The following is a 16,371-nucleotide window of genomic DNA, read 5'->3' on the forward strand; positions in this document are numbered from 1 at the left end:
ATTTCTAGGTGTAACAATGATTCTACTTCCACAAGTAAGTTAGCGATATCCTTCAACTAAAGCATCTAATTAGATTGAGCTATCCACATCATCCAAAACAATTAGTACCTTTTTACGTCGAAGTCTACCAAGGTTAAAAGGTGATGCTACACCTAAGGTATCCATCTGTACATTAGCTTCAACATTTAATAAAGTAGATACAAGCTTCCTTCTCAAATGATCTAGTCCAAATCTTGCATATTCTTCTCTAACATTTCAAAGAAAACAACAACCTTCAAAATGATTCGAAGATGATAAATTATGAAATAAAACTCTAGCAAGGGTGGTCTTACCAATACCTCCCATGCACCAAATACCTATGATGCAAACAGCTTTTGTGCCATTGGATAATAGCGATTCAATTTCTTTGATATGCTTTCCAATTCCAATAAGGTGTCCCTTAATGAAATGTCTTCAATAATTTTTTGAACTAACCTATTTTCAGGCCTACAAAAATGATTGAAAAAGATACAATTTTTAGAAACATAGAATTGACATGTATTCATATGAAGTGTCGTATGTGAAAAAAGGAATGGAGCGTAACTTTAGTAATATATTTATTTATTTATTTGAATTACACAATTAATTTTCATTATGGTTCTGGCCAACTTAAAATGAAAACAATGTTTTTTCTTTTTTTTTTTATTGAATGCTTTTCATTATTATTACACTATTTTAATATATTTATCATTTTAAAATGGAATTCATCAATTTTCTCTCATTTTCTCTTTCATTTAGAGAAATGTAGTTAATGATTGTAGAACACAAAGGTACCTGAAATCCTTTGAATCCAATCCACATAGATTGGATGCTTCTGTTAAAGCAACTCTCCATTGATTCACCTTCTCCATTCTATCCTTGAAACTTTTTTCATGTGAATCAAATACAACTTTGTAACTCCCCTTCTGTTTTCGTACAACAGATGGATCTATGCCATAAAAGATTGGAATAACAATCTGCACTCTTGTTTTCTTGCATTCAAGAATTTGCACAAGTTCATCCAAACACCATGAGGATGAAGCATAGTTTTCCGAGAAGATGATCACCGAAATCTTGGATTCTTTGATGGCTCTGCTTAGTGTTGGTGAAATTTCATCCCCTCTCTCAAGCTCGTGATCCATGAAAGTTAAGATTTGGTTTGCCTATAAAGCTGCATAAAGATAGCTAGCAAATGTGTTGCGTGTGTCCTCCCCTCTGAAACTGAGAAAGACATCGTGTTTTTCTTCAAGAGACAGAGAAGAAGAAGCCATGCTTGCTATGTAACCAGCTGCAAATCCGCAAGTAAAAAGAAAATATCGATAGGAAAATTAAAGTTTTATTAGCTTGCTTTTTTTTATATTAAGATACACTCACAGATGACAATCGAAACTCTCTCCTCGGTAAAGAGTGGCGGAGATTATTAACTAAAGTTATTTAAAAAATTGTTACACTTTATTGCATATCCACAATTAATTAAGCTTAGCATTGTCAAGAAAGAGCAACTTTAGCACTATATATATGACTCGGTCACGCGGTTCTTATTATAATAAAATAAAAAGTGGTAAAAGTTATTTTAAAAAAAATTACTTTTGCCTTGATATCTAGATTATATGAATATTTAATACGATTGGTGATTTACAGATTTAAAAGTAAAGCACAATACAAACGATATAATAAAATACAAAACCAGGGAGCCAGAAAAGATTGATTTAAAATCTAAAATTGGCATTTTATGCTGTCGTTCCTATTGTTTAATATATAATTAATAATTTTCAAGTTGGTTTGTTCTTTATCTAAAGCACTTGTCAAATCAATTAGGGGTGTTTTTAGTGTAATAGAATTATTTTGTTTATTATTGCTCTTTTTTCTATGTCACGCGTGAAACAGATGCTTGTTACTTTTACATAGTATTTATTCCGCTGGGGTATTTTGAATTGTGATCCTCAAGGATAGTCAAAATGAAATGACTTAATTTTTTTTTTAAAGTTAACAATTTTTGTTTTGATGTCGTAACAGAGTATGGTTTATAATTTGGATGCAAAAGGTCCCTTCAATCGGGGAATTGTCAGAGAAATGATATGGTTGTTGCAAGATTAATTGTATATTCACACTGCAGTCTGCAGGGTATTTGACTAGCTATATGAGAAATTTATTTTATAATCCTATAGCATGGCTTTGATTATAAATTCCAATTATTTATTCTCTTACATATTATCTTCTTTAACTACTCTTTTTGTCTCTCCTATTTGTAGTATATAGAAAAGCACCTTGGGAGTTCATACATCATTGTACTTACTAATAAACCTCGGATCTGGTGAAGACTTTTAATTTGCAAAAAATGACAGAAAAAAGATGATCATCATCCATGGTTTTGAAATTGAGTTAACCACCAATAAAAAGAGATATATTATAGTCAATTTTATTTGGAACAACAATGATACAGAAAGCCAAATCGAAGAAGTTATGATTATTGTAATATAGATTCTAAGAGCATGTCCAATTGTGAGTATTGATTGCTATCCATGTGACATAAAAATTGACACGTTTAAATCTAGATTACATAAATGTGTAGACTTGACTTATAACATATAAAAGGTTATTTATGACTGTTGATTACTTATATATATATTTTATCATTTTTTTTTTGAAAAAAATTGACTTTAAGAAAATTTTTACTTTTGAAGAAACTTTACAATGTCCAACAAAGTCTCCAAAAATAGAGTCACTTGACAGTGTCTTTTTTTTTTTTGTTTTTTTTCCTCCATACTATATCAGTTTGACAAAGTGTTTAGATAGACTCATTGAAAATGTTTTTTGAGTAGCTGTTTATTTTTTTGATTTGACCCAAAAAAAAAAAAAAAAAAACCTAGCAATAGACAAAGCTATTGAAGATGTTTTGAAATTAATTTTTGGAGCTTTAGGGATAAACTCACCAAAAGCGTTGCTTTCTCTAAGAGGAAAGGAGGTTTTTTGCACTAGAAAACAGAGGAAATGAAAATGTAGAATCAGCACGAAGAAGAAGAATAGGAAAGAGCAAGTGTGTTTGTAAAGGGAAGAAGTTTGGGAACAAAAGAAGAGCTAGAGTGGTTGATGCTTCAACTAAAGAACAAGGAGGATTTTAGACAAAGGAGGACTTTAGACGATGTTTTTGAAAGTATCATGGAGTGCCCTGAAGATGTTGAGACGGATAGATCATCATGAGGCATTAAAACTCAAAAAATTTTGAGTTTGTATATTAAATAATGACCCAATTTTTGTAATAATATTTTTATGAAAATTTTTTATTGTTGTGATTTTTTTGTGCTTTTTGTGTGCTTTTTAATGTACATGAAATATATGATTTTTTATGTTAGAAAAAAATATAAATGAAATGAAACCTCACCTTCCATTAGCTTAAGCTTTTGAGATCAGTGATATTTCAACATGGTATCAGAGCTAGAGATTCAAAAGATTTTAAGTTCGAAACTCAACAACCCAATCCAAAAAAAAAAAAAAAAAAAGAAAAAAGGAAGGACCCAAAGAGAAGCCCAAAAAAGACGGGCTTACATTTGAAAGGGAATTTTAGAGAAAAATATAAATGAAATGAAAGCCCACCTTCCATTAGTTAATCTTTTGGGATAAGTGGTATTTCAACATTTTATTCTTTTTTTCTAATATAAGCAAGACTTGCTATGTTTGTATTGCATATTTATAAAATATAATTTTTTAATGTTTTTATTAAAATTAATCATATTTTAAATATATTTTTATGATTTTTAATTATATAATTTAAAATATTAATAATATTAAATTCAAATTAATATATTTTTTTTAAAGAAATAATAAAAATATACAAAAATATTAACAGATAGCAACTGATTATACGTACATATATTACCAAAAAAAGAGTATCGGCTACAACAAATATAGTGGCTAAAAATCTGTATTTCGTAGGTAAATGTTTTTAGCAACAATAAAAATCGTTACTAGGTTTTGGCTAATGACGCCGTAGCTAAAAGTTTCTAAAAACAATACATTTTGGTTAAAAAAATTTAACCATACTTTTGGCAGCAACAATCTTAATAATTAAAACTAATTATTTTGGCTAAAAGCTATTTGTTGTTAACAAAAATGCTTTTAGCTACACTAATTCATCGTAGCCATGTTCGATCGTTAATGCTCTCTTTTATTATTATTATTATTATTATATTTTTATAGTGATATGAAACATATCTTATATATATATATATATATTTATAGAAAGATATAGGTTGGAAAAAAAAAAAAAGTGACTAGGTAGAAAATTTAATGCAACTTTGCATATGGAAGAAAGTCATACTTTTCTGGCGCATGTGGAAGGAATGTTTTTACATTTTTGACTCTTTTTTTTCCAGTAAATTACTTTTTTGACTTAAGATTTCCTTCCACGTTAAGGAGAGAACAAATAAACGTTTAAAAGTTGTTATGCTGTAGTCTATTCAACTGCTGCACATTATTTCATCCAAAAAAATAAAAAAAAATAAAAATTGCTGATAATTAACTAATTAATTACTGTTTTTTTCTTTTAAAAAAATTTAAAAATTGTGTAATAAAGAGTCTGGAAAGGTTACAAAATTATGGAATATTTAAGATACCAATACCAAGTGACCAAGTGAAAGTGAACAGGCTCGAGCCAATCTTCTAGATAGTGTACCCTTTTTCTTTTCTAAGAAAACTTCTAAAATTTCGTGGAAAATGTGAAAATAGTGGAAATTTAAAATATTTTGAACAAATAAAATTTACATGTGTTTGGTTAATTTTTATAATGAAAAAATTGTGGATTCCAAAAGAAAGTAAATCTTAACATATGAAAAAATATGATGAAAAATAAATCTTTTAAAAAATGTGTTATTTTAAATTCCCTATAAAATTAATTTTATTTTCTTTATTAAAAGATAATTTTAGTCTCAAATTTTAATATACAAATTAATTAATTATTTGATATTAACTAAAACTTTAAGAAATAATTCTTGGGAAATTAATTAGCAAAAACTAATTAAGGAGAAACCAATTCTCTTTATTCCCTTTAAATTTTAACATTTTTCAAATGGACCTAAATATGAATATAAAAGGAAAAAGAATCCCATAGGGATCATCACTTTGGGATAGTTGGAAGGTAATAGCACCATTTTGTTTCTCGTTGCTCTTTTATTATCTATGTAATAGTGTGTGGTAAACCAAGAAATTCCTTACTATTCATGCAAAATTTACATGCAATACCTTATCCTATTAGCCTAATAAATTAGCTTTAAGGTCAGATCATATAATTTTTTTTTTGCAATAATCAGATAAGATATCTAAGTGAAGCACTAGTGTTTTTGACAGTCCAAGCGGACCTCAATATATAATAAGAAAGTTTGATACTTGATTCTGACAACTGCTGTCAGCTTTCATAGTCAATTGTTAAGCTAAGCCTCTCTTTACTCAATTTTGATGACCAGCAAAATTCAGGTTGGATCAGATTTTCAGACTTCATACCATATAAAAGATTTTGCACAAATTTGATGATCTGTAATTTTTGTCACTTGAGTAGTCCCTTAGGACTATTGATTTCCGTTAATGGAAATTCTGAAACTGGTGATTGTTACTTCATTTAATCCAAATTATAACATGTTTGACATTCATATCTTGAAATTATTCCCACTGCTCTTAAAATTTACTAACAGGAATCACAGAAAAGATTGCCATTAAAATTTCCACTGCCAGATTATTATTAGTAACAAAAAAAATAAAAAAATAAAAAAAAATTGGAGCGAGTACTGCAGCTTTTAACTTCTTCATGGATAGTATTAAGCACAGCACAACTGCCAGTATTATCGAGCAGAATACTTGCACTACTTTTTAATTTGACTAGTGACCAAAACTACTGGACTATGAACCCATAAAACTTGCTTACTCAATATTACAATCTATTTCCCACAAAAAGGAAAAAAAAGAAAAAGAAAAGTACAATCCAAGTTGAGTAAATATCACAAATTCATCCCCCCCCAAAAAAAAAAAAAAAATCATAAATTCACAATCATTAACAAAATCAGTCTAAGTGAAATGAGTCAATACATGTAGAGCTCCACACCATATTCTTGCAAGAAAAACATAAGGATCCCAAGTGTATAGCTGCATGTTGTAATGGTGTCCTAGTATCATCTTAATGGTAACGCTCAAGTCGAAAGATATTTGATAAGATCCCATTGAGATAATGATTGATTGAAGGAACAAATTAGGTAGAAGAAAGAGAAAACAGTTTCAAACAGATCCATATGTCATACTCTGAAATTTTAAGAATGTTAAACTCAGATGTATTTACCCATAAAATGGACAATAAACAACTCAGAATCATATCCATAGCTAATATTTTCTACATTTTATTTAATTTTCTGTGCAAATATATGTAAAATGGCTCATAGTAGTTAAGGAAATTCATTAATTATTGATATCCAACAAGCACTCAAACAGGGTAATCTTATGCCAAGATCAGAAAAAGAAAAAGACAAGAGGAAGAGATAACTTTTGGTAGGTACCACACCATTCATTCGAAGCTAAGTGTTGTGGTGTCTGCATAGCTCACAGCCTCACGCATAGTTTCTTCATAGCCTGAAACTAGAAAAGACATGCCAAATTGTAGACAAAATTCACCAATATATGCGTGTACGTTCAACCAAAATATTTTTCATAATAAACAAGTTTTTTTTTTTTTTTTTTTGGCCCCCTCAGTACGTGTATCATTAAACAAAAGAAAACGAACTTTTCCTTTAGAAATTACCTTATAATTATTAAATTTTGTTTATAAATTAATATAATATTATAAATGTATGCTATAAATAGAGTGTTTTTACTAATATTGTAAGTGTATGCTGTAAATAGAGTGTTTTTACTTGTATAAATGAATATGCAAAGAAAACTATCCGGTTTAAATTGATTTACCCAAGCAGTCACGAAATAAGCTTGATTTTCTTTGGATTAGTTTTAGGATTTTCTTCTTCCTCATACAATGAGAGCAAATTAACTGGTTTCATAATCATCATCAAGGCCTGTCTCTTAGCCCCCCTAAACTTCCATTTGCTCTGCCTCTTCTAAACCATCCAATTGCTATGCACCCTCTAAACAGTCATATAATTGACCATGAGTTTCTTAGAATGGGATCCATCATTGTCTTATTCATCACCACTATATATACCATATACCAATTGCAGATAGCCTTTCAAATACACATATATAAAATTATATTCAGAAAGATAAAGAGTGTTCAAGCCTATAAGTATATATTCGTAAAATACAACATAAGCAGTTTAGAAGCATAGTAAAGAATTCATACTAATATCACATAAAGAGGGTATTCAAATGCCTCGACCAGAAAAATATTGAAAGATTGAGGAAGAGAGGAATTCATACTGACATCATACTTGTGCTTAACTTCTTGGAAGTAGTCAAATAAATATTTCAAATGCATGCATACTAGATGCAATTGATCATAAAAAAACGATATATTTAGGCAAATTGTCATTATCCACTTTAAAACCAAATCTATATGCTGACACAGAATCTACTATTTAACTAGTGATGGAAAGAGTATCCATTGTGGCAAAGTACAATTCAAAAAGACCACACAAATGACCAACCATGCATAAACACATTTTATCAAACACTTTGGCAGAGAATAATAACAAATTAGGAAATTTAATAAAATAGACAAATATTATACTCAGACAATTAAGAATGTTCAGCTAGATGTAAAGGTGTATTTAACCATAAAATGCATCATCAAAAATTAAAGTCATAATTCCTAGGTAAAACATTCTTTATTTTATTTAACTTTATAAGCAAAAATATATGTAAAATGGCTCATAGACGTTATTAAAGAAATTTATATTGATATTAAAAAAAAAAAAAAAAACAGGTAATCCAATGCCAAAATAAGAAGAAAGTCAAGAGGAAAAGAGAACTTCTTCGAGGTACCACACCATTCATTTGAAGCTACGCGCGGTTGTGTCTGCATAGCTCACACAAATTCTTCAAAGCCTGAAACTAATAAAGGCATGCCAAGTGGTGATAAATAAAATTCATCAATATATACATGAAAAATCGATCTAAACACTTTTCATAACAAATATTTTTATTTTCCAATTTTACTTTAGAAATTACCTTACAATTTGGTAACTTATTAGTTTATATATAAATTACAACTAAAATACTACAAAAAGCATGTTGTATAGAGTGTATGTTAACACCTACAAATTAATTAAAAAAAAAATGTTTAAATGGATTTACCTTAACAGATACAGAATATGCTTTGATTTTCTTATTCCTTATCCATCAGAGCCAACAATGATTTCATAATTAGCAGCTAAGCATGTCTCAAAGTTGTAGCACGGCTTGTTCTGTCATTTTTATTTTATTTTTTTATTTTGTTTTTTGGGTTCCTCAATATCCAACTGCTTTGCATCTTCTAAACAGTCACATAACCTTGAGTTTCTTAGAATGTGATTCATCATCTTCTTCTTCTTCATGAGAGCCAACAGCTTCACTTCCACTTGATTCGCACCATTCACTGAAGCGTCTCTTATTCTTTCCTTCAGTTTCTGCATCACATCTTTCTACGTCTTGTTTGTATACAAACCGAACCCCAAACTTCTTAATCTCACCATACTTACTTCCTAAGTTGTTGACCTCTCTCCAACTCCAGTGTTCGCTATGCTCATAATAAACCAGACAGACATGGAAAGAGGCCTCAGTGCTACAAGTAGTGGGCCAATTTAGTCCATCTGTTCCTTTGTTAAATTCAATATTCCATTTTGAAAATGGCGAAGACCATATGACCACATGATCTGAACTATCCTTGTTTTCCTCAAAGCTCTGAGAAGAATTATAACATTCGTAAATATGCTCATCGTCGATGGTTTTGAAATTCAGTTTACAAGAAGCAGCAACAGATATATTATCGACAACTGTATTCCGAGCAAGAACAATGCAGAAAACCAAACCCAAGAATTCCTCATCATTCCAGTATGGAGGAAGCATAATATTATTGATTGAAGTCCCACAAGTTTGATAGCTGAACCACTTTGGAATTTCATCTCCTGGATAGCCAAAAACATGAACATCGTCATTTGTGCCCTGTTTCATGAACGGGAAATTAATCAACTTGCTCAAAGAGTAGAAATCATCTCAGCAAACTAAGAGAAATAGATATACATACAGTTGTTCCAAATTTTAGACGAGACAGAATTTGAATGTCTTCATGATCAGCGAGCATGGCGTTGCGTGTATTCTGATCCAATTTTTCTCGTCCACAAAAGTCAGTGCCACAGTCCCTACTTTCAATGATATCGCGTGGTAGTGGAGCCCTCCAAGTTGGAATGTTCTCCAGCGACGCGGAGCCTGCTGCAAACAAACTCAAAAATAGCGATGGAAGCTCTGGTAAAGATTTCAATCTCTCACAATACTGCACCCACAAGACGAGCAAAGACGGTGGAAGGGAAGGCAATTTTTGAAATTTTGAGCAAGAGTTGAGGTATATTCTCTGAAGGTTCCTTAAATTACATAGATTGTTGGGGAGACACTCAAGTTCCCCGCAATGAGATAGACATAAGTCTGTGAGGGATACTAGATTTTCAATCGACTCCGGCAACTCTTTAATCCCCGACTCATCTAACTTAAGTAATGTCAAGTGTTCCATAGGCTCCAAGATTTCTGGAAACATTTTCAGTTTCTCACAGCCAGACATATTCAGTGATTCAAGAGATTTCAAATGACAAATGCTTGTTGGAAGACTTTTAAGTCTTGTGCAATAACTCAAATCTAATTGCACAAGACCTGACAGACGGCAAATTGATGGGGGCACTGCTTCTATAGCTGTCTCACGCAAAAGTAAACATCTTAAATTGGGTGCAAACTTTTGAGAAATGTGAGCCTGAGATGAGTAGAGACATGAATTGCCAGTAAAACTTTGGATGTAACTTTTAAGGAATGTGAAATTATTCAAGTACCTTGCAACATCTAAGTACCACTCTGTTCTCTCTGATATCTCTTGAAAATCTCTGAGTTTGAAGCAACCACTCAAGTTTAGATAGGTAAGCCTGTCAAGATTTTGAAGAGATGGAAGAACATGAACCAAACTTTTACAACCTTCAAGATTTATACTTTCCAGATTTGGAGAGTGTGACAGATCTGGTAGTTGAGTAAGGAACTTGGAATAACTAAGATCGATCCTCCTTAATAGTGGAAGAGACTGTAACAGAAAGAGAAAAATCGATTACAGTTAATTAGTATGCAAGTTCATAAAATGTAATTACAGTAGAACATATTAACCATACCTTAACTTCATAATGATTCCAAAGTTTTTGTATATGGCTGCCACGTAGTATCAGTTCAACAAGATTTTCGGGAGAAAACTTTGACGGCAAAGATTTTAAGGGGTATAAATCCCACTGAAGATATGTTAGCTTATCAGAAAGATAAGAACCAAGACCTTGCGGAAGGTACAGTTTGAACTTGTTGTTATGAATATTGTCACAAAAAATTTTGAGAATTCGTAGATTATACATCTCTGAGAAGGCTGCTTGGCACATTTTTATGTCTTTACCAATTTTAGACATGTTGAATGAGATGCCTTCAACTGCTGCAGTACCCTGACAGTCAAATGAACACTAACATAAATAAGCATACTATATAAGTAAGGATATCTATTAAGAACCCTGTATATACACTTGATAATTTTATTTTTCTTTTGAAAATAAATTTTGCATTTAGTGTTTCTTCTTTTGTAAGAAGATATAGGACATTTTTAAGAAGAAATCAATAGTTCATTTGCACTTACCGTATTTCTTTCCAAGACATGGCAAACATCTTTAACATCCCACAATCGACTACGTTTACCTGGTTCTTTGTGTTCATCACAAACAATCGTTCGACCCACTTGCCGCAATAAATCATGCATCCCTAGCTCATTGTCTTTACGACTTTCAATTAAAGACTTTTCAATAAGAACAGTTAATCCTATTTTCACAAAGGAGTCGCCCGCATCTAACATGTTTTCTGCATCTTCCCTGGTAAAAGACTGATTAATCAGACATGCAATGTCAAGAAATAGATTTTGGTCCCCTTTGTCTAGTCCCTCATAACTGATTCTCAGCACATCTAGAATGTCCTTGTTGGGAATTGTTTTCAATTTGTTTAATGCACTTTCCCATTCATCTATCCTTTTTGAGTGAAGGAAAGAACCCAAGACTTTAAGAGCTAATGGATTTCCATCAGCATAGCTTGTCAAATTGTTTGACAACATTTCATAATCTTTTGGAGGAGAACTTTTCCCAAAGGCATGCATATTGAACAGTTCTAAAGATTCAATCTCATTTAACCCTTCAAGCTTGTAAATATCATCAGCTACTTTTTTAAGCACCTGCACGTTTCTTGTTGTAACAATGATTCTGCTTCCAAGTGCAAAGTGATCATACCCTGCTATTAAAGCTTCTAACTGGATTGAACTATCCACATCATCTAGAACAATGAGCACCTTTTTACGATGGAGTTTGTCATGAATAAAAGGTGATGCTACAAATGGGGTGTCCATCCTTAGAATAGATTTATCACTTAATAACTCAGAAAAAAATTTCTTTCTCAAATGATTTGCTCCAAGCCTTGAATATTCTTCCCTAACATTCCAAAGAAAGTAGTAGCCTTCAAAATGAATATATGATAATCTTTGAAATACAACACTGGCAAGGGTGGTCTTACCAATACCTCCCATGCCCCATATGCCTATAATGCGAACTTCTTTTGTACCAATGGATAGTCGTGATTCAATTTCTTTGATATGTTTTTCAATTCCAATGAGGTGTCTCTTGAAATGCTCATTAAATGATAGACATTTAGGCAGTTTTAATGAAATGTCTTCAATGATTTTTTGAACTAGCTTGTTTTCAGGCCTACAAAAATGATCAAAAAAGATATAATTGTTTGAAAAATAGAACATATATATACATATATATATATATACATGTTTCCATATAAAGTGTCTCATACCAAAACAGAAATTGAGCAACTTTGGTAATACATTTATTTATTTATTTGAGTTACACAATTTATTTTCACTGTGGTTCTTACCAATTCAAAATGAAAACAGAGTTTTTTTTACTGGCAGCATTTGATTATTATTATATTATCTTAATAATATATTTTATCATCTTAAAATGGAATTTATCAACTTTCTCTCATTTTCTCATTCATTTAGATAAATGTAGTCAATGATTGTAGGATAGAAAAATTACCTGAAATCCTTCGAATCCAATCCACAAAGATTAGACGCTTCTGTCAAAGCAGCCCTCCACAGATGCACCTTCTCCAATCTGTCTTTGAAACGTTCTTCAAGTTCAGCAAACGAAACTCCATAACTCCCTTTCTGCTTTCGTACAACTGATGGATCTATGCGGTAAAAGATTGGAATAACGACCTGCCCTCTTGTTTTCTTGCATTCAAGTATGTGCACGAGTTCATCCAAACACCAAGTGGACGAAGCATAGTTTTCCGAGAAAATGATCACGGAAATCTTGGAGTCTTCGATGGCTTTGGTAAGTGTGGGTGAAATTTCATCCCCTCTCTCAAGCTCGTGATCCATGAAAGTTAAGATCTGCTTTGCTGATAAAGCCGCATAAAGATAGCTAGCGAATGTATTGCGTGTGTCCTCACCTCTGAAACTGAGAAACACATCGTACTTTTCTTCAAAAGAAAGGGAAGAAGAAGCCATACTTGCTGTAACCAGCTACAAATCCACAATTAAAAGGAAAATACCAATGCGAAAATTAAACCTCCTTCTTCAGTGAAGAAAGGCAGAGATAAAGTTAATCAGAGTATAGTTACACTATAATATAAACTAGATAGATGAAACGGAGATAATATAAGAAGCTTAAGCTTAGCATTAGCAGGCAAGCTAACTTTCACCAAATGTTTAACGCGGTTACTCCATTCCTGGACATGGAAATTCAGACCCTGTGGGGTATTCATTACCAACTTTTCCTGTTTTTCTCCACGCGTTTTGACTTTTTGCAAAAGATTCTCTTCTCTTTTCCCCTTTACTACTATGGACCTGAAGCACACGACTTAAGCTAAATAGATTATCTAAATTTATATATATTGAAAATGGTCAATAATTAAGATCAATTTTTTATTTTTTATTTTTTTATGGCGAGTTTGAGAAAGAGTATTTTGGAAGTAGTAGAAAGGCAGTGATGATACTAATTGTATAAGGTCACTAAATCTCTCCTACATTCCACCAAATTGAATCACTTATGGCTCCTCAAGACACAGGGGAAAAAGCAGCTCAAAATGATGAGGTTTTAAGTCATAATCTCATTATTTTTATAAGATTTGAAAATCCAGTACTTCTCGTTGATGGAATTGGAAACTTGAAAAGCCCATATGTCCATTTTTCAAGGCCCATATGTATGAACCAAACATCTAAGTTCATATCCATTTGTTGGACCTGAATCTCATTGTCAAGCAGTAGTTGAAATTTGTTCAAACTTTATATGGGGAAACACTTGGAGATTTCATATATATATATATATATATTGATGAAAAATTGTAAATTTTGTATATTAATCTCACAATCCCCAGCAAAAAATTGTGTTAAAAAAATAAAATTCCAATCAAGCTCAAGGACTTTGTCAAGACTGCCCCGTCCATGGTTTTTTTATTTATTTATTTAATTTTTTTAAATTCTTAAATTTTTAAATTTTTGATTTAAATTTTTTTTTTCTTTACATGAAATGGTCAAAGCGCATCATCTGTAAGATGTTCCAAAAAGGTTCTGAGGCGTCTCTGCTTGTGTGTTATGTCTCTTTCAAATTCATGCCGTCTCTCCCTGACTTAAATTTTTGGTTACCTTGGTCTTGATTTATGTGATTGAAGGTCAAAACTAATCTAAGTCAACCTTTGAAAAAATTAGTTCCTTCTTTTTCAAGTTCTGGTTGGATCAGTCGGTCAGATTCAGAACATAGAAATGTTTTTGCAAAATTTTGTGAAAGGTCCATCAGGATGATTTTTGTGCAAGCCACATTTTCAGGCATTACATTACACATCCAGTATTGGAAAGACCTGCCTTAATGTTGCTTTCTTATTTCTAAAGTTATCAATGAGCTTTAGAAACGTTTTCTCTAATAATTTTTAAATACTAATTAAACATATTGTAACGTAATGGAGTTTAAAATGATTTAAGCAAATACTGCATATTGCAACTCCACTTATCTTAGACTACAAATTATCAACGATCATGTATATAATTATGTTGGGTGCATTAATTTGAACCCCTACTTCACTGCTAGAATTTTGGTTCCTGCTTGCTGTTCCTGTTCATAAAACTGAGATCCCTAGCCCAAATGATTCATGAGCAACCAAGTTTGAGTCAAAAGTTATCCAGCCCTATTTGGCTGCTGTGCATGTACAATTGGTCTGCAATTAATAGCCCCATAGGACATTAATTCCACCCAAACACTTCTCATCACCTTCCACTTTTCTTCCTTCAAATGTTGGAGCTGCTATGAGAGTATACAAGCATCAAACAGCACAAATATGCTCCTAATTCCTTTCACTGCAGCAGGCCTGAACTTGGGTCACATTTATCAGTTGGTTGCAGGCTTGTTATGATCTGATATCGAGTATTTCATCAAGTATTGCTTCATCTCTGCAAATGTTTCATGGAAGACTATGCAAAACTAGAGAATCGGTTTGCGAATTCTTCTACTTTTGTCATCTTTTTTTATTGTGGATTTGACTGCTTCCTAGCTATAACAAATTTCAGTAGCTATAAGTGCATATTGAAACTCACTCACTCCATTTCAGCTTGATGTAGATACAAGTCCCCAAGAGAGCCCAATCCCCTCTTTGTGAAAATGCCTTGATGGCATCATTCAAAGTGTTAGTTTCTGAAGATTTGTTACTTAGCTTTTCAAATATAAAGACCTTATTTTTGTAAGTTTATAGCAAGTTTTACATACATAATAAGAAGAATCTGATGCCTTTTTGCAGATCTTGCAAAAATAAACCGGGTTTTGTTAATGGAAAAACCACGACTTTTACAGTAGAAAACCATCACACAGTAGCAGACTATATGCATTGTTGACGGAATGAAGCTACGGAAGCTTGAAAAGCCCATAGGTCCATACATATATGAACCATATATTTCTCATTGCATGTCGAAACTATCTTTGTTGGATTAGAATCTTATCATCCCAGTTGTAGTTGAGATTTGTTACAAAATTTATATAGGGAAACACCTGGAGAGATCATAAATATTGGTGCAAAATTTTGTAAATTTTGTGTAATTTATAATTAATATGAAGGACTTATCAAGAATTCCTATTGCCTGTAAAACATCCAAAAGATTTGAAGTATCTCCCTGCTTGTGAAAGCATCGCATATAAACAACAACAAAGCCTTTCTTGGCAGCCAAGTTATACTAGAAGCAACAAGAGAACTTGCACAGAATCAGTTCAATCACAAGCAAATTTGTAGCGAAATAGTTTCCACTACTGCTTCTGAAGTAGTTTTAGTAACCAAAAAAAAAAAAAATAAATAAATAAAATATTGGAGCAAACACAGGTAAACTTCTTCAGGAAAAGTCTTTAGCTAAGCACTGCAGCACTGCCATTGCTGTGTAAATGATCTGTTATTGCTTTATTAGGTTACCTAACCTTGAAACACTGCTCATTTATATTATATAATATACATGCATATATATATATATATGAAATATAGGTCATTCTTAGACCTTTCCATATATATATATATATATATGCAAATACTGTTTTTTAAAAATTTATAATATATATATATATATATATTTAATGTGAAATGAACACAAGGCTACCAATGGGACTGAATTATTAACAAAGAATATACTTTCATTAACTCTCCCCTCAATTGTTTTTCTCTTTTCATTTTCTTGATAAGCAATCTGAAAGAATTTGGCTTGTACATCATCCAAACTCACCATTCTGACAAGTTTCGTAATATAACAAAATGCAAAATGGATGTACGCATGTGTAAATTGGCAGATCAATGTAGCTAGAGAGTTGTAACACCCCATCCCAAAGTACAACGGAAATTTTCCAACTTTGACGGAGGTTGACCGTTGACTTTTTAACTCGGATGGAATTCTAGGTTGACTGAGGTATTCTTACGAAGTACACATTGGCACGAGCTCATAAACTAGTAGCATGTTGAAAACGAAGCTACGGTTTGAAAGTTATGAGCAAAACAAGTTGAGGTCCAAACTGTCCAAGGGGTGCCGGAGTTGACTTTTTATTCATGCAAAGTTGAGCTTTGACTCATACATGGTTGTGA

The 16,371-nt window shown here is 31.9% G+C and overlaps 1 protein-coding gene across 3 annotated transcripts; it reads right to left on the reverse strand.

Annotated features, from left to right (window-relative positions):
- Window positions 1-5,774: 5,774 nt before the first annotated feature.
- LOC132804141 (disease resistance protein RUN1-like) lies at window positions 5,775-13,006 on the reverse strand. Of its 3 annotated transcripts, XR_009639294.1 has the most exons (6): window positions 12,300-13,006; window positions 10,850-11,957; window positions 10,347-10,661; window positions 9,230-10,261; window positions 8,302-9,147; window positions 5,775-8,058 (listed from the first exon to the last, which is right to left on the reverse strand). XR_009639294.1 is itself a non-coding variant. In XM_060818119.1 (5 exons), exons 1-5 carry the CDS (start codon window positions 12,773-12,775, stop codon window positions 8,488-8,490), a joined length of 3,591 nt encoding a protein of 1,196 aa, XP_060674102.1. In that variant the 5' UTR covers window positions 12,776-13,006; the 3' UTR covers window positions 8,285-8,487. The 3 variants fall into 3 exon arrangements, 2 of the variants coding, with proteins under 2 accessions (XP_060674102.1, XP_060674103.1); XM_060818119.1 differs by lacking the exon at window positions 5,775-8,058 and having other exon boundaries at window positions 8,285-9,147; XM_060818120.1 differs by lacking the exon at window positions 5,775-8,058 and having other exon boundaries at window positions 8,804-9,110.
- Between the last annotated feature and the right edge of the window lie 3,365 nt (window positions 13,007-16,371).

The sequence above is a fragment of the Ziziphus jujuba genome, chromosome 6, assembly GCF_031755915.1.
Source record: "Ziziphus jujuba cultivar Dongzao chromosome 6, ASM3175591v1".
Lineage (NCBI taxonomy): Eukaryota > Viridiplantae > Streptophyta > Magnoliopsida > Rosales > Rhamnaceae > Ziziphus > Ziziphus jujuba.